General features: G+C 33.1%; 1 protein-coding gene across 1 annotated transcript; it reads right to left on the bottom strand.

Annotated features, from left to right (window-relative positions):
* Positions 1-1,148: 1,148 nt before the first annotated feature.
* Positions 1,149-16,413, bottom strand: LOC149425982 (BTB/POZ domain-containing protein 2-like). The gene is made up of 6 exons (XM_089645416.1): positions 16,367-16,413; positions 15,466-16,284; positions 14,312-14,623; positions 12,318-12,459; positions 8,093-8,239; positions 1,149-1,866 (listed from the first exon to the last, which is right to left on the bottom strand). The coding sequence occupies exons 2-6, from the start codon at positions 16,209-16,211 to the stop codon at positions 1,708-1,710; spliced, it is 1,506 nt and encodes a 501-aa protein (XP_089501542.1). The 5' UTR covers positions 16,212-16,284; positions 16,367-16,413; the 3' UTR covers positions 1,149-1,707.
* Positions 16,414-16,986: the final 573 nt, after the last annotated feature.

The raw sequence follows: 16,986 nt of genomic DNA, 5'->3' as shown, positions 1-16,986 counted from the left end.
TATTCCCAACACGCCAAATAATTCAATATGTACTAGTACTTCAATCAACAATTACTGCTTATTATATTTTTTTCACCTGTAAACAACCAACTTTATTTTTGTAAGAAAGGCTTTGTTAGTGCTAAATTTTCCACTAGATGGCGTCGAGACGTATTATATTTGTTGGTGAAATATTTTGACTTGTCAAATAATATTATTTTTTTTTAACGAAACTAATGTTTATAAGACAAGGTTTTTTTATGCGTAGCACAAAGGATAACAAATTATTACAGGCAATAATTAGTCGCTTGAAATATCCATACAAATAATATCAATAAATCCAAATAATTGCTTATAATAATTTGTTATCTTTTGTGCTATGCATAAACCACCTTGTCTGATAAGCAATAGTTTATCATTAAAAAAAATAATTGTTCTAGTTTCACACTTTAACAAGAGATGTCTCTGATCTCTTCTGAATTATTTGTTAACCACTCGGAACATTAGAACGTCAAAAGACGTAAATATGATAATAGCGGTCAAGACATTAGTACGTCTTTTCACGTAAACGCGCGAGATTTTACAAAAATCGATTTATTTCCATCACTAGTATACGGATTGCCATGATTTAAAAAACAGAGTATCGATAATGAATAACGCTACGCGTCTGCATTCAAGAATATCTATGGAATTTTGAGGTGCATTATCTAAGTCGATTGGACTTGTCATCTTGTTCGTTCGTAATTTATTGCGTTTTTAAATAATTTATTAAAAATATTTTAGTTTGGACGGTTAATATTTTGAGGTGACTAATAGTTTTTAATTATATTTCTTCAATATATAAAGTGTTATTTCTTTATGATACTCAGAAAATAGTACATTTTTCACAGCTTTGAAATAATGGTCAGCGATTTTTACATATTTTTGACGTTTTCAGAAAATGTATATTTAGAAACGCAAATATTTACGTATAACAAAACAATACGATAGTGAATTTCATAATCTTTCCAAAACATTTTTTAGAATGAGGCTACGTTTCCCAAAACGTGAGTTATGAAGCTTTTAACAAAACTCGTGAATAACACAAAAATTTTCGCGTTTTGACAGTTCGCAAAGGAACACAAAGTAAATAAAAGTCCTTTTCTGAGAGGTTAAACATTATTGAAATATATTTACAATATATTTCACGATATAATTGCAAACCGAAATTACTGAAATATATTTTCTTACAAATCATCAATCATGTGTTTCCATATTAAAAAATGAATGTTCAAATTTAAATTTATATTTTTGATTATCAAATAGGCCATAGACGACACACAGAAGTCATAATATTTAATATTTCTCCAGATAGGTACCACAAATGGCAATTTGTAAATTTTTAATTGTAAATTTAACGATTTTTTAATAAGTGTTTGATGGTCAAATATAGGTGCATTCAATGGCTCTCAACACGTTAAGCAGGTTATGTCTCTATATTACAATTCAGAGGTATGATTTTTTTAATGAGGGCGGGTAATTTCTGAAATTGATCACATTGCGGGACATTCCAGTGGTTTTAAGTAGAAACAGTTTTATTATGTTATTCAAACTTAAAACCAAGCATATAAGATAAAAATATAAGAGTTTGACCCACCACTTTTCATATATATAATAATATCCCATAAGATTACCATCATTGACCACAGTTCTGCCCAGTTAGAGATTTAAGAAAATATCACAAAGGGTTTACGTGTAGAATATGATGGCGGGTATTTGACCGTCATCAGCCGAAGTTCCATTGTTGTTTCCAGCCGCATAAGAGAACTGGAAGACCACCATCTCACCGTTGCGACACTCTGCCACAACTCGGCGCTGGCCCCTCGTGCCGTAGTAGGAGTCCGAACCCTGAAATGGACCAGTAGTTGAGATTACAAGCAGCAGAAGTAGTTAAAAGCAGTACATCTATCAAGATAACAATTTGTCAGGAATGAACACAGAAGTTTTCTCTTGAATTTTACATGTGTAAGAAAATTATTATAATCTTGTAAATTAGTATATCCGTCACCATTAACACGGAGAGACTTGCTACCGGGTAAAATTTACTTGGTAGGGAAAATAATTGTTAAAATATTTTTTTGTTAGCTTGCAACATTGACCCGCGCTAGGTACCTTTCTACACAGATGTCTTACCAATGCATCCGCCACTCGGCAATCAGTTGGCGCTATGTTTTAGTTTTTCTTAGTACTTATTATTAGTTAGGGAAAACTAATTACAAATTGAGTGTAGTAAGTATGTCAATTATTATAAAATGTAAGTTTATAATTTCAAATTATGATAAATGTCTCATAATAACAGAGTTCACAAGGAAAAACATTTTGCATGGACCTTATGAGGATTTTTTTGCTGAGATAACACACAGTACTCTCTTAGTAATCTGCCACTCAACAATTAGTATAATCCTCTGTTATTTTTACTAATTGAAAGCACAAAATCGAGCTTATCATAATTCGCCAGTATTCATAGCAGGGCTCCTTTTCACATATTTCCATGTCTAAAAACTTACACTATTTTTTTTTTAAAGCTTATTTAGAGGTCGCTACCAGCTGTGAAAGTTTAGGGTTTAACTAAAAAAATATAAGGAATTGGTATTTAACTCTTTGCACGCGGCCGTATCAACTGTTGTTACGGCAAAAAGTCCATACTCACATGCGGCTGTATCAACAGTTGATACGGAAAATTTGAATGCCGATATTCCAGCGGTCTTTTGTCATAAATTTATTTTCCGCTCACTTTGACATTCGTCGAACTATCACGATGCTGACATCTACAAGAATTTCTCGTAAATAAAATTGTATTTCATAAAAAAACATCAATAATCAAGTGCGCCTCTTCGCGCCTTCGAGTGCCATAGTTTACAATTTTGTCAACGGATGGCGTTAGCACTAGTTTATCTTATCATTAGTTATAATTAGATTTAATGTGCGGAGTCTGCGCCAATAATATTCTTTGTTCTTGTAATATTAAATTATTACGAAAAATTCTACTTTATTTGTTTACTTGAGATTTCAATTTTTTTTTTTAATTTCTCATGTGACCTTATTATGCCGAGTGACCTTATTGTGCCGATTGCGCGTATTTTTTAACATTTTATTTTATTACAAAACTGAGTTGTTGACTTCACTATATCCTTTTTTCGTGTTTCACATACTATTTCAAAAATTGTTAGGAAACGTTCACAAAAAGTTTTTAGTTTTTTAATTCATTTGATTTTTTGGAAAAAAAAAAAAAAAATGGCCCATAGTTTTGAAGATTTTGGATTCTGATTATGAAATGTCCGAGGATGAATTTGAACCTTCGGAACATTCAGATGCAGAAACTCAAGCGAATGAGTCTGTAAGTAAAGAAGTGTTACACTCATGGGTGTCTGGACCTCATATTCCAATAGTACACGAATTTGATGATTTTCAATACGGCGTTTCTGTACAATTTTTTTGAATATTTTTTAAATCGCTCGATTCTGAATGAAATTGTTCGAGAAACAAACGACTACCATACTTTTCTTCTCATTTCAAAGGAATTTGGTGCAAAGTCACAAATTCATAAGTGAAAGGACACAAGTATCGAAGAAATGTATCTATTTTTTGCAATAACCATGCTTATGACAAGGAACGAAGACTTGACTATTGAAGAGTATTGGAGTACAAAAGTATATTTCTAAGTTCCCCTATTTTTGGCCAGATCATGAGTAGAGACCGATATCAAATTTACATATCTGTGACTCAAATTCGCTTCCTATAGATTGTCTTTATAAAATAAGGTTAATTTTAAATCACACCCGAGCACTATTTAAAGAGTCTGTGATATCTTATGAAGACCTGTGTATAGATGAAAGCATCATTGTTTTCAAGGGTAGGCTTATTTTTAAGCAGTATATTCCATCAAAACGACATCGCTTTGGAATCACAATGTTTGTTTTGTGTGATGTGAAAACTGGATACATTCTTGATTTCATAATTTACTGCGGAGAAGGCACGGAAATTACAGATGAGCAGAACTTGGGAATAACTGGCGCTGTTATTACTACACTCCTAACTGATTATTTTGGCAAGGGGCACAATTTGTGTTGTGACAATTGGTACTCAAGTTATTAAATTTTTTGCATTCGAAAAAAAATAATGCCTGTGGGACGGTAAAAAAGAACCGAAAAGAAATGCCAAAATTTATAAAACTGAAAAAAGGCGAATTTCAAAAAGCCGCGGTCCCCTTTTAGCATTAAATGGTGTGATAAAAGGGATGTAAATATGCTAACTACCTTGCACGATAACTCATTTAAAGAAACCAGTAAAATAAATCACAAAACTAAACAACCCATTCGCAAGCCCGCCTATGTCATTGATTACAATAAATCTATGGGAGCTGTTGACAAAAGCGACATGATGTTGAGCAGTTTATTCTGTATGCGGAAGACCATAAAATAGTATAAAAAAGTATTTTTTCACATACTTGACCTAGATTTTCAATTGGCGGTTATTATGCAAGTAGTTGAGAAATATAAACCAGAGATTTCTCAAATACCAGAGCCTAATACATCAGCCCACCTCAACCTGTTTCGGGTTTTGCCTAAATATGCCACTAAGCATATGGCCGAATTGATTCCATCAACTGACCAAATAAAAAAATCCAGTTAACGAGATACGTATGTAAAGAATGTGGTGTGTCTTTATGTATCGCACCCTGTTTTAAAGTTTACCATAGTTCCAAAAAAATTTGAGCGACACAGATTCCTCTAAAGTGCTTTAATAATTAAAAAAATATTTATGACGTGACATAAAATTTATGTGTTATTTTTCAGTGTTGAGTTTTAGAAAAGTTTTCATAACTAAAAATGATAAGTGATCATGGTGTCCCACTTGTGTCTATCAACGCAGTGGCCCACATACACACACGCCGAGTAAATGGCGCGAACACATTCAAAAGATACGGTACGTTTTCGTATGAAATTTTATGTTTTTGTTTTTAAAAATCTAAGAGTGTTGACACACGAGGATTTGTTTTCATATTGTGGAGAATAATCTGTTCTGTCTATATAGTCCAATAAATCATGCCAGAATGCTATAATTTGACATTTAATTGCGTACATAGGTATTTGAAAATATGTACCGCGTACGGGTATAGATAAAATGGAGCAAATTAACACGTTCAAAAGGTTAAACTGAGGATCTATTTTAAGAAATTTTTTATAAAATATAGCTTAATTCAAAAATAAAATCAATTAAATTATTACATGGAACATTCAAAGTAAACATTCAAGATGACATCAACGCGGGCTCTGAAGTCTGAATATTTTCGTCGATAATTTTTTACCGCCAAGAGAAAATAATATTGCTTCTGCTCTTCATCAGTGGCGTGAAGACGATTGCTCTTCCATGAACACTACTCCTCTTTCTACTAAAAACTTTCATAAAATGTATAAAAGTCTTAGATTCGTTTTAGTCATCACCATCCTTCCAGATCTTAACATCTTTCGTCAAAAAATCACACAAAACGACAATTATTTTGGAAAAAATTCATTGTTTAATTTGTAACAAAACTTATAAGTTTTTAATCAGATTGAGAGCAAAGTTATGGGTTGCTCGCTTCGGAGAATCATCCAAATCTTGTCTTTCGATGGCTGGTCCTCTGTTTAGTTTCCAAGGAAATTTCATCATCGAAGAATGCAAACGCAACAAGCTCTGCGGACAGATACCAAAGTTGCACCATTCTTTTGTAGCAGCTTTTAGCAGGTGATTGAAATATCTCTTCGTATGCCACCAAATCCTTCAAAAGCTGTTAACCATCCTTTGGCGCAGACCATGTGTGCAAGGAGCTTGAAACCAGTACTTTGCGTAAATACAAACAGTAAAAATACTTCCATTTTGCATGCCTTTTAGTTTTCTCTTTGTCAATTAAGGCTATTCTTTAAATAGATACATCTGTAAAGAATATAAATAGCAATCTTTTCCTCGGTTTAGTCCAGCAGGTGCTTTAAAGGACAGAGCCTTTGTTCAGGGTGTTCACAGGTGTTCCTCCCAAAAATATAAAAATGAGGTTCAGTAACTCTTTGTAATGGTTCCGTGGTTAAAACTGCTGTAACTGATGTGTAGAAAAATAAATCATTGCTGTGGTTTTACATCTTCAACATACATTAACATCTCTGGATTGGAATGCACCCCCTTAAGTTCCTCTTGTTTTATTTGTAGCCAATGGTTTTAGAAATCTTTTGAATATTTTTCAGAGGAACTTTTTGTGTTTTTACTTTTTAACATCGCAACTCTTGTAACTTCATAGCATGTCTTACGTAATTCTCTCTGTCTAAATACTCTAAACCACCTATGTGACCAGGTTGTCCTATTTTCTCCTAAGTGAGTCCAAACAGTCTGTCTTTCTCGATTTCCAGAGCATTGGCCTGAACAATATCAATAAAAGCATTCTAAACTTTTCTTCCTTATTTTTCATAACAGCAGAACGTTTTGCTTTATTTTCTTTGTTTTTCTTTAACTTTTTCCACTTAATACAATATTTTATGTTTCTTTAGTCTGGTAGGAATACTTGCTTTTTCTCATATTTGCAGAACATCACAGGCAGTAGAATTATTATTTTTCCTCACTATAGTTTTATAACAAAAACAAACTCATAACTTCTTTCACAGACAGTAATCTTGATTAAGGTAAAGTTTGTGTAATGCGTCCAATAAGCCTGTCATTTTTTTTATTTTTAATAACACGTTCACTGGTATACGCCATTTATATAGCACGATTAAAAATTCATTCTTACGTTAAAAAGTACGTTATGTATTATTCAAAGACTCGATACCATCACGTTTAAACTAATTTCCTATTTTTTACAATACTGAGGAGGGTCAGGCGAGGGGTGTGCTCAACCTCTCCGCGGCTTATCATGTCGCATGCAGTGACATGTTTGGTCTGAAGCTTTGCAATCATTGGCCTAAACGGCGCCTATTTCGAAACATTGATCAACGGTAGCGACCCCTATAATTTATTTAAATTAAAAATATGTGTCTTTTTCTGGCTAATGAAAGCACATAAAAGGGTGCCCAGTAAAAAATATTAATTTTTATCTTTTGAAGCACGCTAATAATAATACACATACGTAATACGAATTTATAGTTTTGTCCTTCTTAAAAAACTCAATTCTTCTAAGAAAGGCATACAATTTATTGACGAGTTATTCACGAACGTGCAGCACTATTAAGCTCGCTCTTTTTAATGAGCCGTATTCCTACGACTCCTGGTAAACCGTACCACGGCACAATTGAATGTTTACTCTTTTCCACATATTTTTTTTTTTTTTTTTTTTTTATTTTTTTTTTATTTTTTTATTTTTTTTTTATTCTTTAATATATTTGTTAAACAATGGTATAGTATATTGTCCTCCACGCTAGGAGTTCACCTGTGTTGTGGAGGAAATATTAATTGTTATTACACACACAGAGACGTGAACGACGTCTGACAGTCCGACATCTGGACTTGGACATATGAACCTACACTTACTAACTATCTACCATCTTATTTTTCTCGTGTCATGAGGCGGAAAACCGGTACCAAGAGTCGTACGATCATTCATAAGCTTAGGCTGGAATCTGAGGCTGGGAGCTGGGATCCGTATCGGGGGAACCGTAGCAGGAGTAATAAAATGAGTCATGACCCATCGCTAATACAAATACTATATTGTATCGGTGATTCAATCAAATAATTTATTATTTGTATTCCTTTCTTTAATGAATTGAGTTTTTATACGAAAAAAAAAACAATTTATTCATATTGTGCAAAGAAATAATTTGTCTTAATATTTAAGAGCATAACTGGCAAAATATATGAACACGTAGATTATAACATACGTTACGTTTTACCTAAAGAATCGAAATATAGCTTTATATGGTACAATGTTTAGTTACAAGATATGAATAGTCAGGTACTTCCAAATTTCCTTGGCTCCTTCCCGTCCCACATTTCCTCATTGGCTAATTTGGTATTGTTAGTGCATATTTAGGCATTGATGCATGAGTGCATATTATCTGCATGGCTACTATACTGCATATAATCGAATGTCTAGTTGTAAGTAAATTGTTACCTTCAGTGTAGCGCTGGCAACATAAGAAGTGTTGGGAGATATCTCAATAGGATCCTTGAACATGGCCCTGAAGGTGTCGTCTGTCCCATCACAGCTGAATGAAGTGTTGTTTGATCCACACACTTTCTTTGAAACAGTGTGGATTATCTGAAAAATAAAGCCTTTGCATTATGAGCAGGCATAAAAAAAAACACAAAAAAACATATAGAATAACTTATTATTATTATGTAATGAGCAGGCAGCATTCTGCTGATGCGCTCATATCTGATTTCACAACAAGTTTGACAGTAATTGAGTTGTTTTATGTTTGAACTAAGTCCTTTCTTCTCTCCAAATGTGAATCCAATAGAGCTTTGAATTGATTTATGTTTGTTGCATCGATGACATGTTGTGGGAGTTTATTCCAAGCATCCACTACTCTATTTGCAAGGAAGTGTTTTCTAGGATTAGACGCAAAAGGCGTTTTGGTAATTTTTTTTTAGTGTCCACGGAGATTTATATTTTTATTAGTAGTGAAGATTTCTTGGATGCTAGGGCAACTGTAATGTCCAGATTACAGTTGCCCTAGCATCCAAGAAATCTTCACTACTAATAAAAATATAAATCTCCTTAATGAATTTATATCAGTTTTCAAAGGTGTGTTGAAATAATTAAAAATTCATATAGCGTCAAGATAAACCTGAAAAACCGATTTATTTCATTTGCCCACATGCAGAACCAACGTTAGAAAAATTTCCCCAATTCCCTTATATTTTGTGCGCAGTGTAACACAACATTTCACAATGTAGACATTCTTACCAATAACCTTCAGAAATACCGAACAAAGTTAATGTGTACGATCATAAATTAATAAATGAATACGGAATGTATCGGGAGCATCTCCTATTCTTATCCTATATTCCTCTTCCTCTCCCCTTTACTTACTAATTAGTTATAAGACATAACAAAACTCCTATCTTTAACTTAGTTTAACTAGTATGAGAATAATTTTTGGCTTAAGTTTAATTTTTGACGTGCTACGGCAAGTTTGCAAAAACGTTTTGAGCGATTGCTTGCCATAATGTGCCAAATTTATAGAACCTAAAAATATGCGATAGATGGCGAAATGTAGGTGGATTCAATGGCTTTAAACCACAGTAAGCAATTCATATGTTTCAGTATTAATATTTTGAGGAACGATATCAATTAGATAATATGGTAAATGTACATACACATACAACCAATCGCTCGAGTTGATATACTCGTAGATCATTGTATTCATAGACATATGAATATTAGTAGACCTGCCCTAAGTGATTAAAAGTGTATTATTCCCCACTCCCCATACCGGTTCCATTGGAGCCAGCTGGGCTCGCGTATGGCTTCCCGTGAATCTTGAGAATGTGACGTCATCATTCTTGTTCGAACTAGCGTCGAGCTATGGTCGAGGCATTTTATGAAATAACACGGCAAAATAGTGGCTTGTGATATGAAAACTGTTAAAAATAGATGTGAAAAAGAGAATAAACCCAATTGTCGTATTACATTCCATATGTTTTTTTTATTTTTTTTTTTTATTGTTGATACATTTTTTTTTTACAATATTTCATATTTCAATTTAGTAATGTTGGCCTCACTGGGTTGTTTACCCGTGCTGAGGCCCCCATTTTATAATTTAAGAATTTATACATTTAAAAATAAAAGAAAAACAACATTAAAATAAAGATAAATTTAAAATAAAAATAAAGATTAAAAATAAAAGAAAAATATCAAAAGAGAATGTAAATCGGTATTTATAATGATATATGTGTTTGTGCGTGTTGCGTGTTTTATATCTTTTTGTGTGTTGCGTGTATATGTTTTATTCTTTTATGTTATAGAATTTTGGTAATATTGTCTTTTTGTTCTTTAATCCATTTTTTTATTTTGTGTTTGAATTTATTTTTATTTTCCTCAATTTTTGTTTCAAGTGGAAGACTGTTGAATGCTTTAATAGCGTGGTATTTATGGTGTCTTTGTCCAAAGGTAGTGTTTACCGTCGGAGTTTTTATGTTTTCTTTGTACGCTTGTCTGACCGGTCTATTAGTGATATTTTGTGTTTGTTGGGGTTTGTTTTTTTGGTCGAAAATGTAGTTTAGTAGTGTTTTAACATATAATTGGCGTATATCAAGTACGTCACAGCTTTTAAATATTTGGTCTGTGTCGGTTAGTTTATGTTTTTTGAGTATTACCTTTAATATCGTTTTCTGTGCGATTTCTATTTGAGCGATAGCTGCGTTTGTTGCTCCTCCCCAAGCAATTATTCCATATTCTATTATTGATTGGCATAGTGCATAATATATTGTTTTCAATTGTTTTATTTTATATATGTTTCTTATGTTTAGGAAAATGTGTATTGTTCTGAGGAGTCTATTTGTGATTTGTTTGATGTGATGTGTCCATCTAAGATTATGGTCAATTACGATTCCTAGATACTTTATTTGTTCTGTTTTTTCTAGAGGGGGGCAATCGCAGATGTTGGTGTTTATGCATTCGTGTATTTTTATGGTGATTGTATTGTTTTTTGGCTGTCCTGTTTTAGTTATGCTGTACGTTGTGAATTTTGTTTTCGATATGTTTAGTGTGAGTGTATTTGAGTCCAACCATTTTTTCACTTGCGTGATTCCTAGATTCGCTATGTTATAAACCTTATTCCAGTCCTTAGATTTAAATAGTAAAACTGTGTCGTCTGCGTAACTAATTATTTCTCCATCTATTTCCATGCTGCAAAGTTCATTTATGTAAATTATGAAAAGAACTGGCCCTAGTATGCTTCCTTGTGGAACTCCGTGTGTAATCGGTAGTGGTTTGCTAGTATAGTTATTAATTTTGACTTGTTGTGTTCTGTCGCTCATGTAACTTTTTAATAGTTGTAGTTCTTTGTCTTTGATACCCATATTTTCTAATTTTTTAAAAAGTGTTTTGTGGCATATTGAATCAAAGGCTTTAGCCAAATCTAAATATATCGCTATGCATTTAAACCCTTGATCTAAGTTGCTATGTATATAATCTATTGTACTAGCTAAAGCTTCTTTTGTGCTTCTTTTTTCTCTAAATCCATATTGTTTGTCCGAGATTAATTTGTTTTCTTCCAGGTATTTTATTATTTGGTTTTTTAATAGTCTTTCGAAAATCTTTGATAGAGAGTTTAACAAAGTGATTGGTCTATAGTTAGTTATTTCCATTTTATCTCCGGATTTATACATAGGGATTACCAGTCCTTTTTTAAGAGTATTAGGAAAGCAGGCATGTGTTATGCTAAGGTTGATTAGGTGTGTTATAGGTTTTAATATTTCATTTTTTATTATTTTAATGCAATCCGTTGTTATCTCATCTAATCCAGGAGCAATCTGGTTTTTTAATGTATTTATTATTTTGTTAATTTCCATTTCCGAACTTATTTTTAATATAAATCTGTGTTGTGTTGGTTGGGTATCGATGTTTGATCTGTTTGTTTGTGTTAGTGTGTTTGTGCTGTGTTTTTTACGATTCGCTAAAACTTTCCCTATAGTTGCAAAAAAGTTATTTGCGTGGTTTGCCATCATTTCTATATTTGTTTTGGCATCTATTTTTTTAATGTAAATGTAAGCGTCATTTTAAGCTTATTCACGTCGTATAATATGAATCAGTTGTAGAAACATATACTATCACATCGAGCCAACATTGGTCGAATGTAGCGATTCTCAAGTGTGCGCATCGTTGTTACTGGGGAAGTAAATTATGAACACTTATAAAAGTGTCTTAACTAAATACGTAAACAAAATATTCGACTCTGAAAATAGAAGAAATTTTTTTTTGCCGAATTTGGACTTCGCAAATTTGTTCATAACGTGGCGAGTAATTTGCGCTCCCATGTAAAAATGTCTATTCATTCAAAAGCAGATTTTACTTTTAAGAACTAAATGGTGATATTATAATGCGAGATGCCTATTTACTGTCAGATTGATTTATTGACGAATCACAGTCAGCTTTACCCCCTTCGTTCTTCAACAGTTGATTTTACCCCTCACCTTTAATTTCTAGTCTATATATTCATATGTCTGTGATTGTATTATATAAAGTCATTGTTTTTTTTCAAATACATATAAGTAATGGAGGACGTGGCTTGCAGAGGATCAAACCTGCAACTCCTGGGTGTGAACTACAAACCAATTGATTGCAATTGAACTTGTTTGTTGTTTTCATAAATATGTATTAGTAAAATCACCTGAATTTGAACTTCGTATTCAGAGGATCCGAAGAATGATCCATAAAGTCCGAATCCAACAACAAAGATCCTTTGGTCAACGGTGAATCGTATTCTGTCGGAGCTTCCGCTGTAGCCCCAGCGGGATTCGGTATGAATGAACCTGGTAAGGAAAAATAAACTTGGGTAAATGAAGACAGTAATAACAAATTGTTTCCACATTACTATGAATATATTAGAACTGGTGAGAAAATAATCAAATTATAAAAAAAATTCTCTTAAAAATATTATATTTTAGGTAGGTAGTTTATCGCCCCTCAGAATTCTTCAAACAAACAGTTATAATTTTGAAAATGACACATTAAATTTAAAGCTCATAGAACCCGAGTTACAGACAGACGCACAACTAAAATTAGTATTTTTGATGATGATGATTTTTTGTAAATGTGTGTCCATACGGCTCTTACTTTTGAAGGCCATTTGTAAAAGTGGAAATAAAGCAAGAGTGTTTAAAAAATTTTAACCCCTCAGGCCTCTGGCACATTTTCCCAGAAGGTCGGAGTACTTCCTCTTTTATTTTTAATGTATCTGAAAATTAACAACTTTCAAATTTTATTATTAGAAACAAACATCAAACATCATTAACCTCTCAGACAAAGACATTTATTTACTATGTGTTCCTTTGAGAACTGTCAAAACGTGATAATTTTTGTGTTATTTACGAGTTTTGCTAAAAGCTTCATAACTCACGTTTTGGGAAACGTAGCCTCATTCTAAAATATGTTTTGGAAAGATTATGAAATCCACTATCGCATTGTGTTGTTATAAGTAAATATTTGCGTTTCTAAATATACATTTTATGAAAACGTCAAAAATATGTAAGAATCGCTTACCATTATTTCAAAGCCGTGAAAAATGTACTTTTTTCTGAGTATCATAAAGAAATAACACTTTATATATTGAAGAAATATAATTAAAAACTATTAGTCACCTCAAAATATTAACCGTCCAAACTAAAATATTTTTAATAAATTATTTAGAAACGCAATAAATTATGAACGAACAAGATGACAGATCCAATCGGCTTAGATAATGCACCTCTACGTTCCATAGATATTCTTGAATACAGACGCGTAGCGTTATTCATTATCGATACTCTGTTTTTTAAATCATGGCAATCCGTATACTAGTGATGGAAATATATCGATTTTTGTAAAATCTCGCGCGTTTACGTGAAAAGACGTTCTAATGTCTTGACCGCTATTATCATATTTACGTCTTTTGACGTTCTAATGTTCTGAGTGGTTTAATCATTTAAATATATAAAATTTTGAATGCAAACATAAAAAGTTTATAAATGACTCATCATACATTTTTACTGAATTAAAATTACTGATAATGAAAAGAAACACACATTTGATTAATAAATAAATGATTTTTTTTTCTCAAATTGAGGTCAGAACCTTAGGCTTCATGAGGTGTGCATTTTAATTAGTCTGTGCTTAACTTCTGGATTTGAATATAAAGTGTGGTGTTTTCTCTTTCTAACACCTTTAAGTTCATATTTCTCACCATGACAGAAAGTGAGACACAACAATTTCTATGAGACTATATAAAATTAGCCTGAGGGGTTAACTAATGATAATAGCACATGATAATAAATAAAAAAATATACCGCTCAAATGCCAAAAATCTGATTGTCCAGAAGAGACAAAAAACTTTTGAGGAGTTTTAACTTGGCATGTCAAAACTATGTTTTGGCGGGAGTATTGGAGATATTGGGCAGTATTTCATTCAACATATAACCAATGTTGGTTGTCTGGTACTGCTTATTTGCCGCTGTACGCTATATATCTAATGGAAGTATTATGAACTTAGTGTACAGACATAGGCGAAATTCGCTTCTCTACCAAATTTCATAATAAAGTGATTTTTAGACAGTACGTCACTTAGGCAGTATCGTTTCTTCGACGACGATATAGCATTTTTTAGTTAGATATATTTATTTGAATTACCTGTGAACCGTCTGTTCCTTGCCAGTCATACAGCACCGTGGCAGATCTAAGAAATCCACGGCTGGCTTTGGATTGACGATGTAGTATAGGAACAGCTGGACACATTCTCGGTCAGACAGGATCCCGCTCTGTGCGGGACCGGTTGCAAACTCCTCCACGGACATGATGGGAAACCGGATTTTGGAGAAGGCGCGGCCGATGACGGTACGCTGGTTGGCGGGAGTCAGAGGCAGCTGGCGGCGGCTGCATTCCGCTTCGGACCAGCGGATCACCGCCGTGAATATCTTCGCCTCCCTTATCCGCAGAGTATCCCTGGAAACAAATTACTGATACGGGACTCTGCGTGACAGTAAAAGGGTTATATTAACATTCAGGATTGAATTAAACTTAACACAGTTGCACTCAATATAGAAGCAATAACAGCATATCACACTATATAGAAGCAATAACAGCAATTTCCACCAACTTCAATGGGGTATTTTCACAAACCAACAATACCATTAAAAATGTGTGGATTTAAAGTTTATTTTTATGATTATGACTATCATACTTTTTAATATTTTCATTCATAACTATAGATTTTCAAATATGATCCAAAACTGCACATTCCAAAACGGTTCCAACTGGTTACAACGTCATCATGACTTGGAAAATGTCTTTTTAGGGACAAATTGAAAATGGCACATTTTAAATCGTTATTAAAAATCTATTCATCAACATAAAAATACCTTCATTACTGTAATTTTTTTCGAGAATATAAAAGACTGAAAATACTTAATAGTATTATTGTTTGATAATATGAATAAACAGCTTATTTTATAAATACGTATATAAATTTTGAGATAATGCTTTCAATTAGTTTTAAAAATTTTAATATGTCATTTTTACATCTAGAGACATCAGTTTCTTTTAAATGATCATTCAAGTGCTGACAATGCACCAGAAACTTTTTTAAAGACGATTTGCCTCAGCTCTCAAATATTCAATTTAATTTATTAATGCTTCTGACAGCTGTCTTCAAACTGTAAAAAAATATAGATCCCTGTCACGTCTCCACATATTGTTCACAGAACATGACTTTGCAGCTTGCAGAACAATCTACAGATGACATTTAGCAAAATAAATAGTGTTTTAATAATTAAATGCAATCTCACCTTTCCAAAACTGCATTCAATGTGGCTGGGTCAATGTCCGTAAAACCATCCGCATTAAATGCATCTGCCGTGTACTTGTCTATCATATCGAGGCAGAGTGCAGCCAATTGCGGTTCATCAAACAATTTAGCCTGAGTTAGCAACAGGAAGGCATTATCACTGCCGAGGTTGCTCTTCAGGAAATCAACACAATGCTCTTCAAGGGCGGACACCGCATACTTCTTGGCGGTATACAATGTGGTCATTACTGTTTCTGGTCCAATCTGAACCTCATCAGTGTACAGAAACTTCAGAAGATGCAGGAATGCCGATGGCTCGACATCTGGTAATTCTATTTCGTCGGAAGTCGCAGCTAAAGTCCCGTTGAACATGGCATCAAACACGGCACTACCTACTGAGAGGACAAACTTGTGAGCGGGGATGCGTTGCTGTTGCGTGTCTTTGCCCACGAGGAAGTGAACATCACACAAGATGTCACTGTTGAAGAGGAAACCCATCCTTTCTTTCAGAGTTGCTTTTGTCGCCTGCCAGTTGTAAGCAGGCGGCTCTTGAGAGTTGGACGGAAGTGAAAGCTCATCCGGTCCATTTTCAGAATCCTCACGTTCTGCGCCTCCCAGTCTTCCCTGACGATTCGAGGGTTGCATGTTTTGCGGTGCATCTTTAAGAGACTGATTCCCTTCCTGCCTCGAATTCATATTATCACGGGGTACTCTTTGAAAATCACTATTCTTTGAAGGATTCGCCATTATGTTTGTTTTGGTTATTTTTTCGGATAAAGATTCTACACTTGCATTCAATACATTTATTACATTGGCTTACCTAAATTGAAAAGTGTATTTAATGGGCCACAAATGTGGGTATAATAATTAAATATAAATAATATTATTTGACAGTCACGTACCAAAAATTTAACTTATGAAATTACAGCCTGTTACAGCCATAAAAAAAATCTGGCACTGCGAAATAATATGACAGAGATTCCAGTGCCCACTCGTGATGGTATTTTTATCTGTGGCAAAGTGAAATTTTTAAACCTCAAACTAAGACAGGTGGTTGTTTTCAATGAAAAATACCAATACAGTACTTTTAATATTTTGCAGAGTGCATAGAATCTAGATCGATAAAATATTGTAAAATAACAATTCAATTCAATTCATTTATGAAGAGCTCTCTTTATTTAAAAATAGTTTCACTATCGATAGCGAAACACCGGTACATTTTAGTTCTACTGTTAAATTATTGTTTTTTTATAAAAACCAAATTTATTTCTTCAATAGTTGCAATATACGAAGTATTTTATTTTTACATACCGTAATTTATGAATGCTTTATCTCTCAAAGTACATAATTCAACAGAATTATTTTTTAACACCTACCGTCGTTACGTCCACATAAAAAATGCATAATTAATACCATAGTAATACCTAGGCAAAAATTTTGATAAGGAATAAGAAATCATGTCTATTTTTCGTAAGTTTTACAGTAAAATTTATATATTTAGATACATTAAAACAAAATAATA

This window comes from Hesperophylax consimilis, chromosome 2, assembly GCF_061612785.1.
Source record: "Hesperophylax consimilis isolate HC1 chromosome 2, BYU_Hcon_1.0, whole genome shotgun sequence".
Lineage (NCBI taxonomy): Eukaryota > Metazoa > Arthropoda > Insecta > Trichoptera > Limnephilidae > Hesperophylax > Hesperophylax consimilis.
This window is presented reverse-complemented; position numbering and strand designations above follow the sequence as displayed.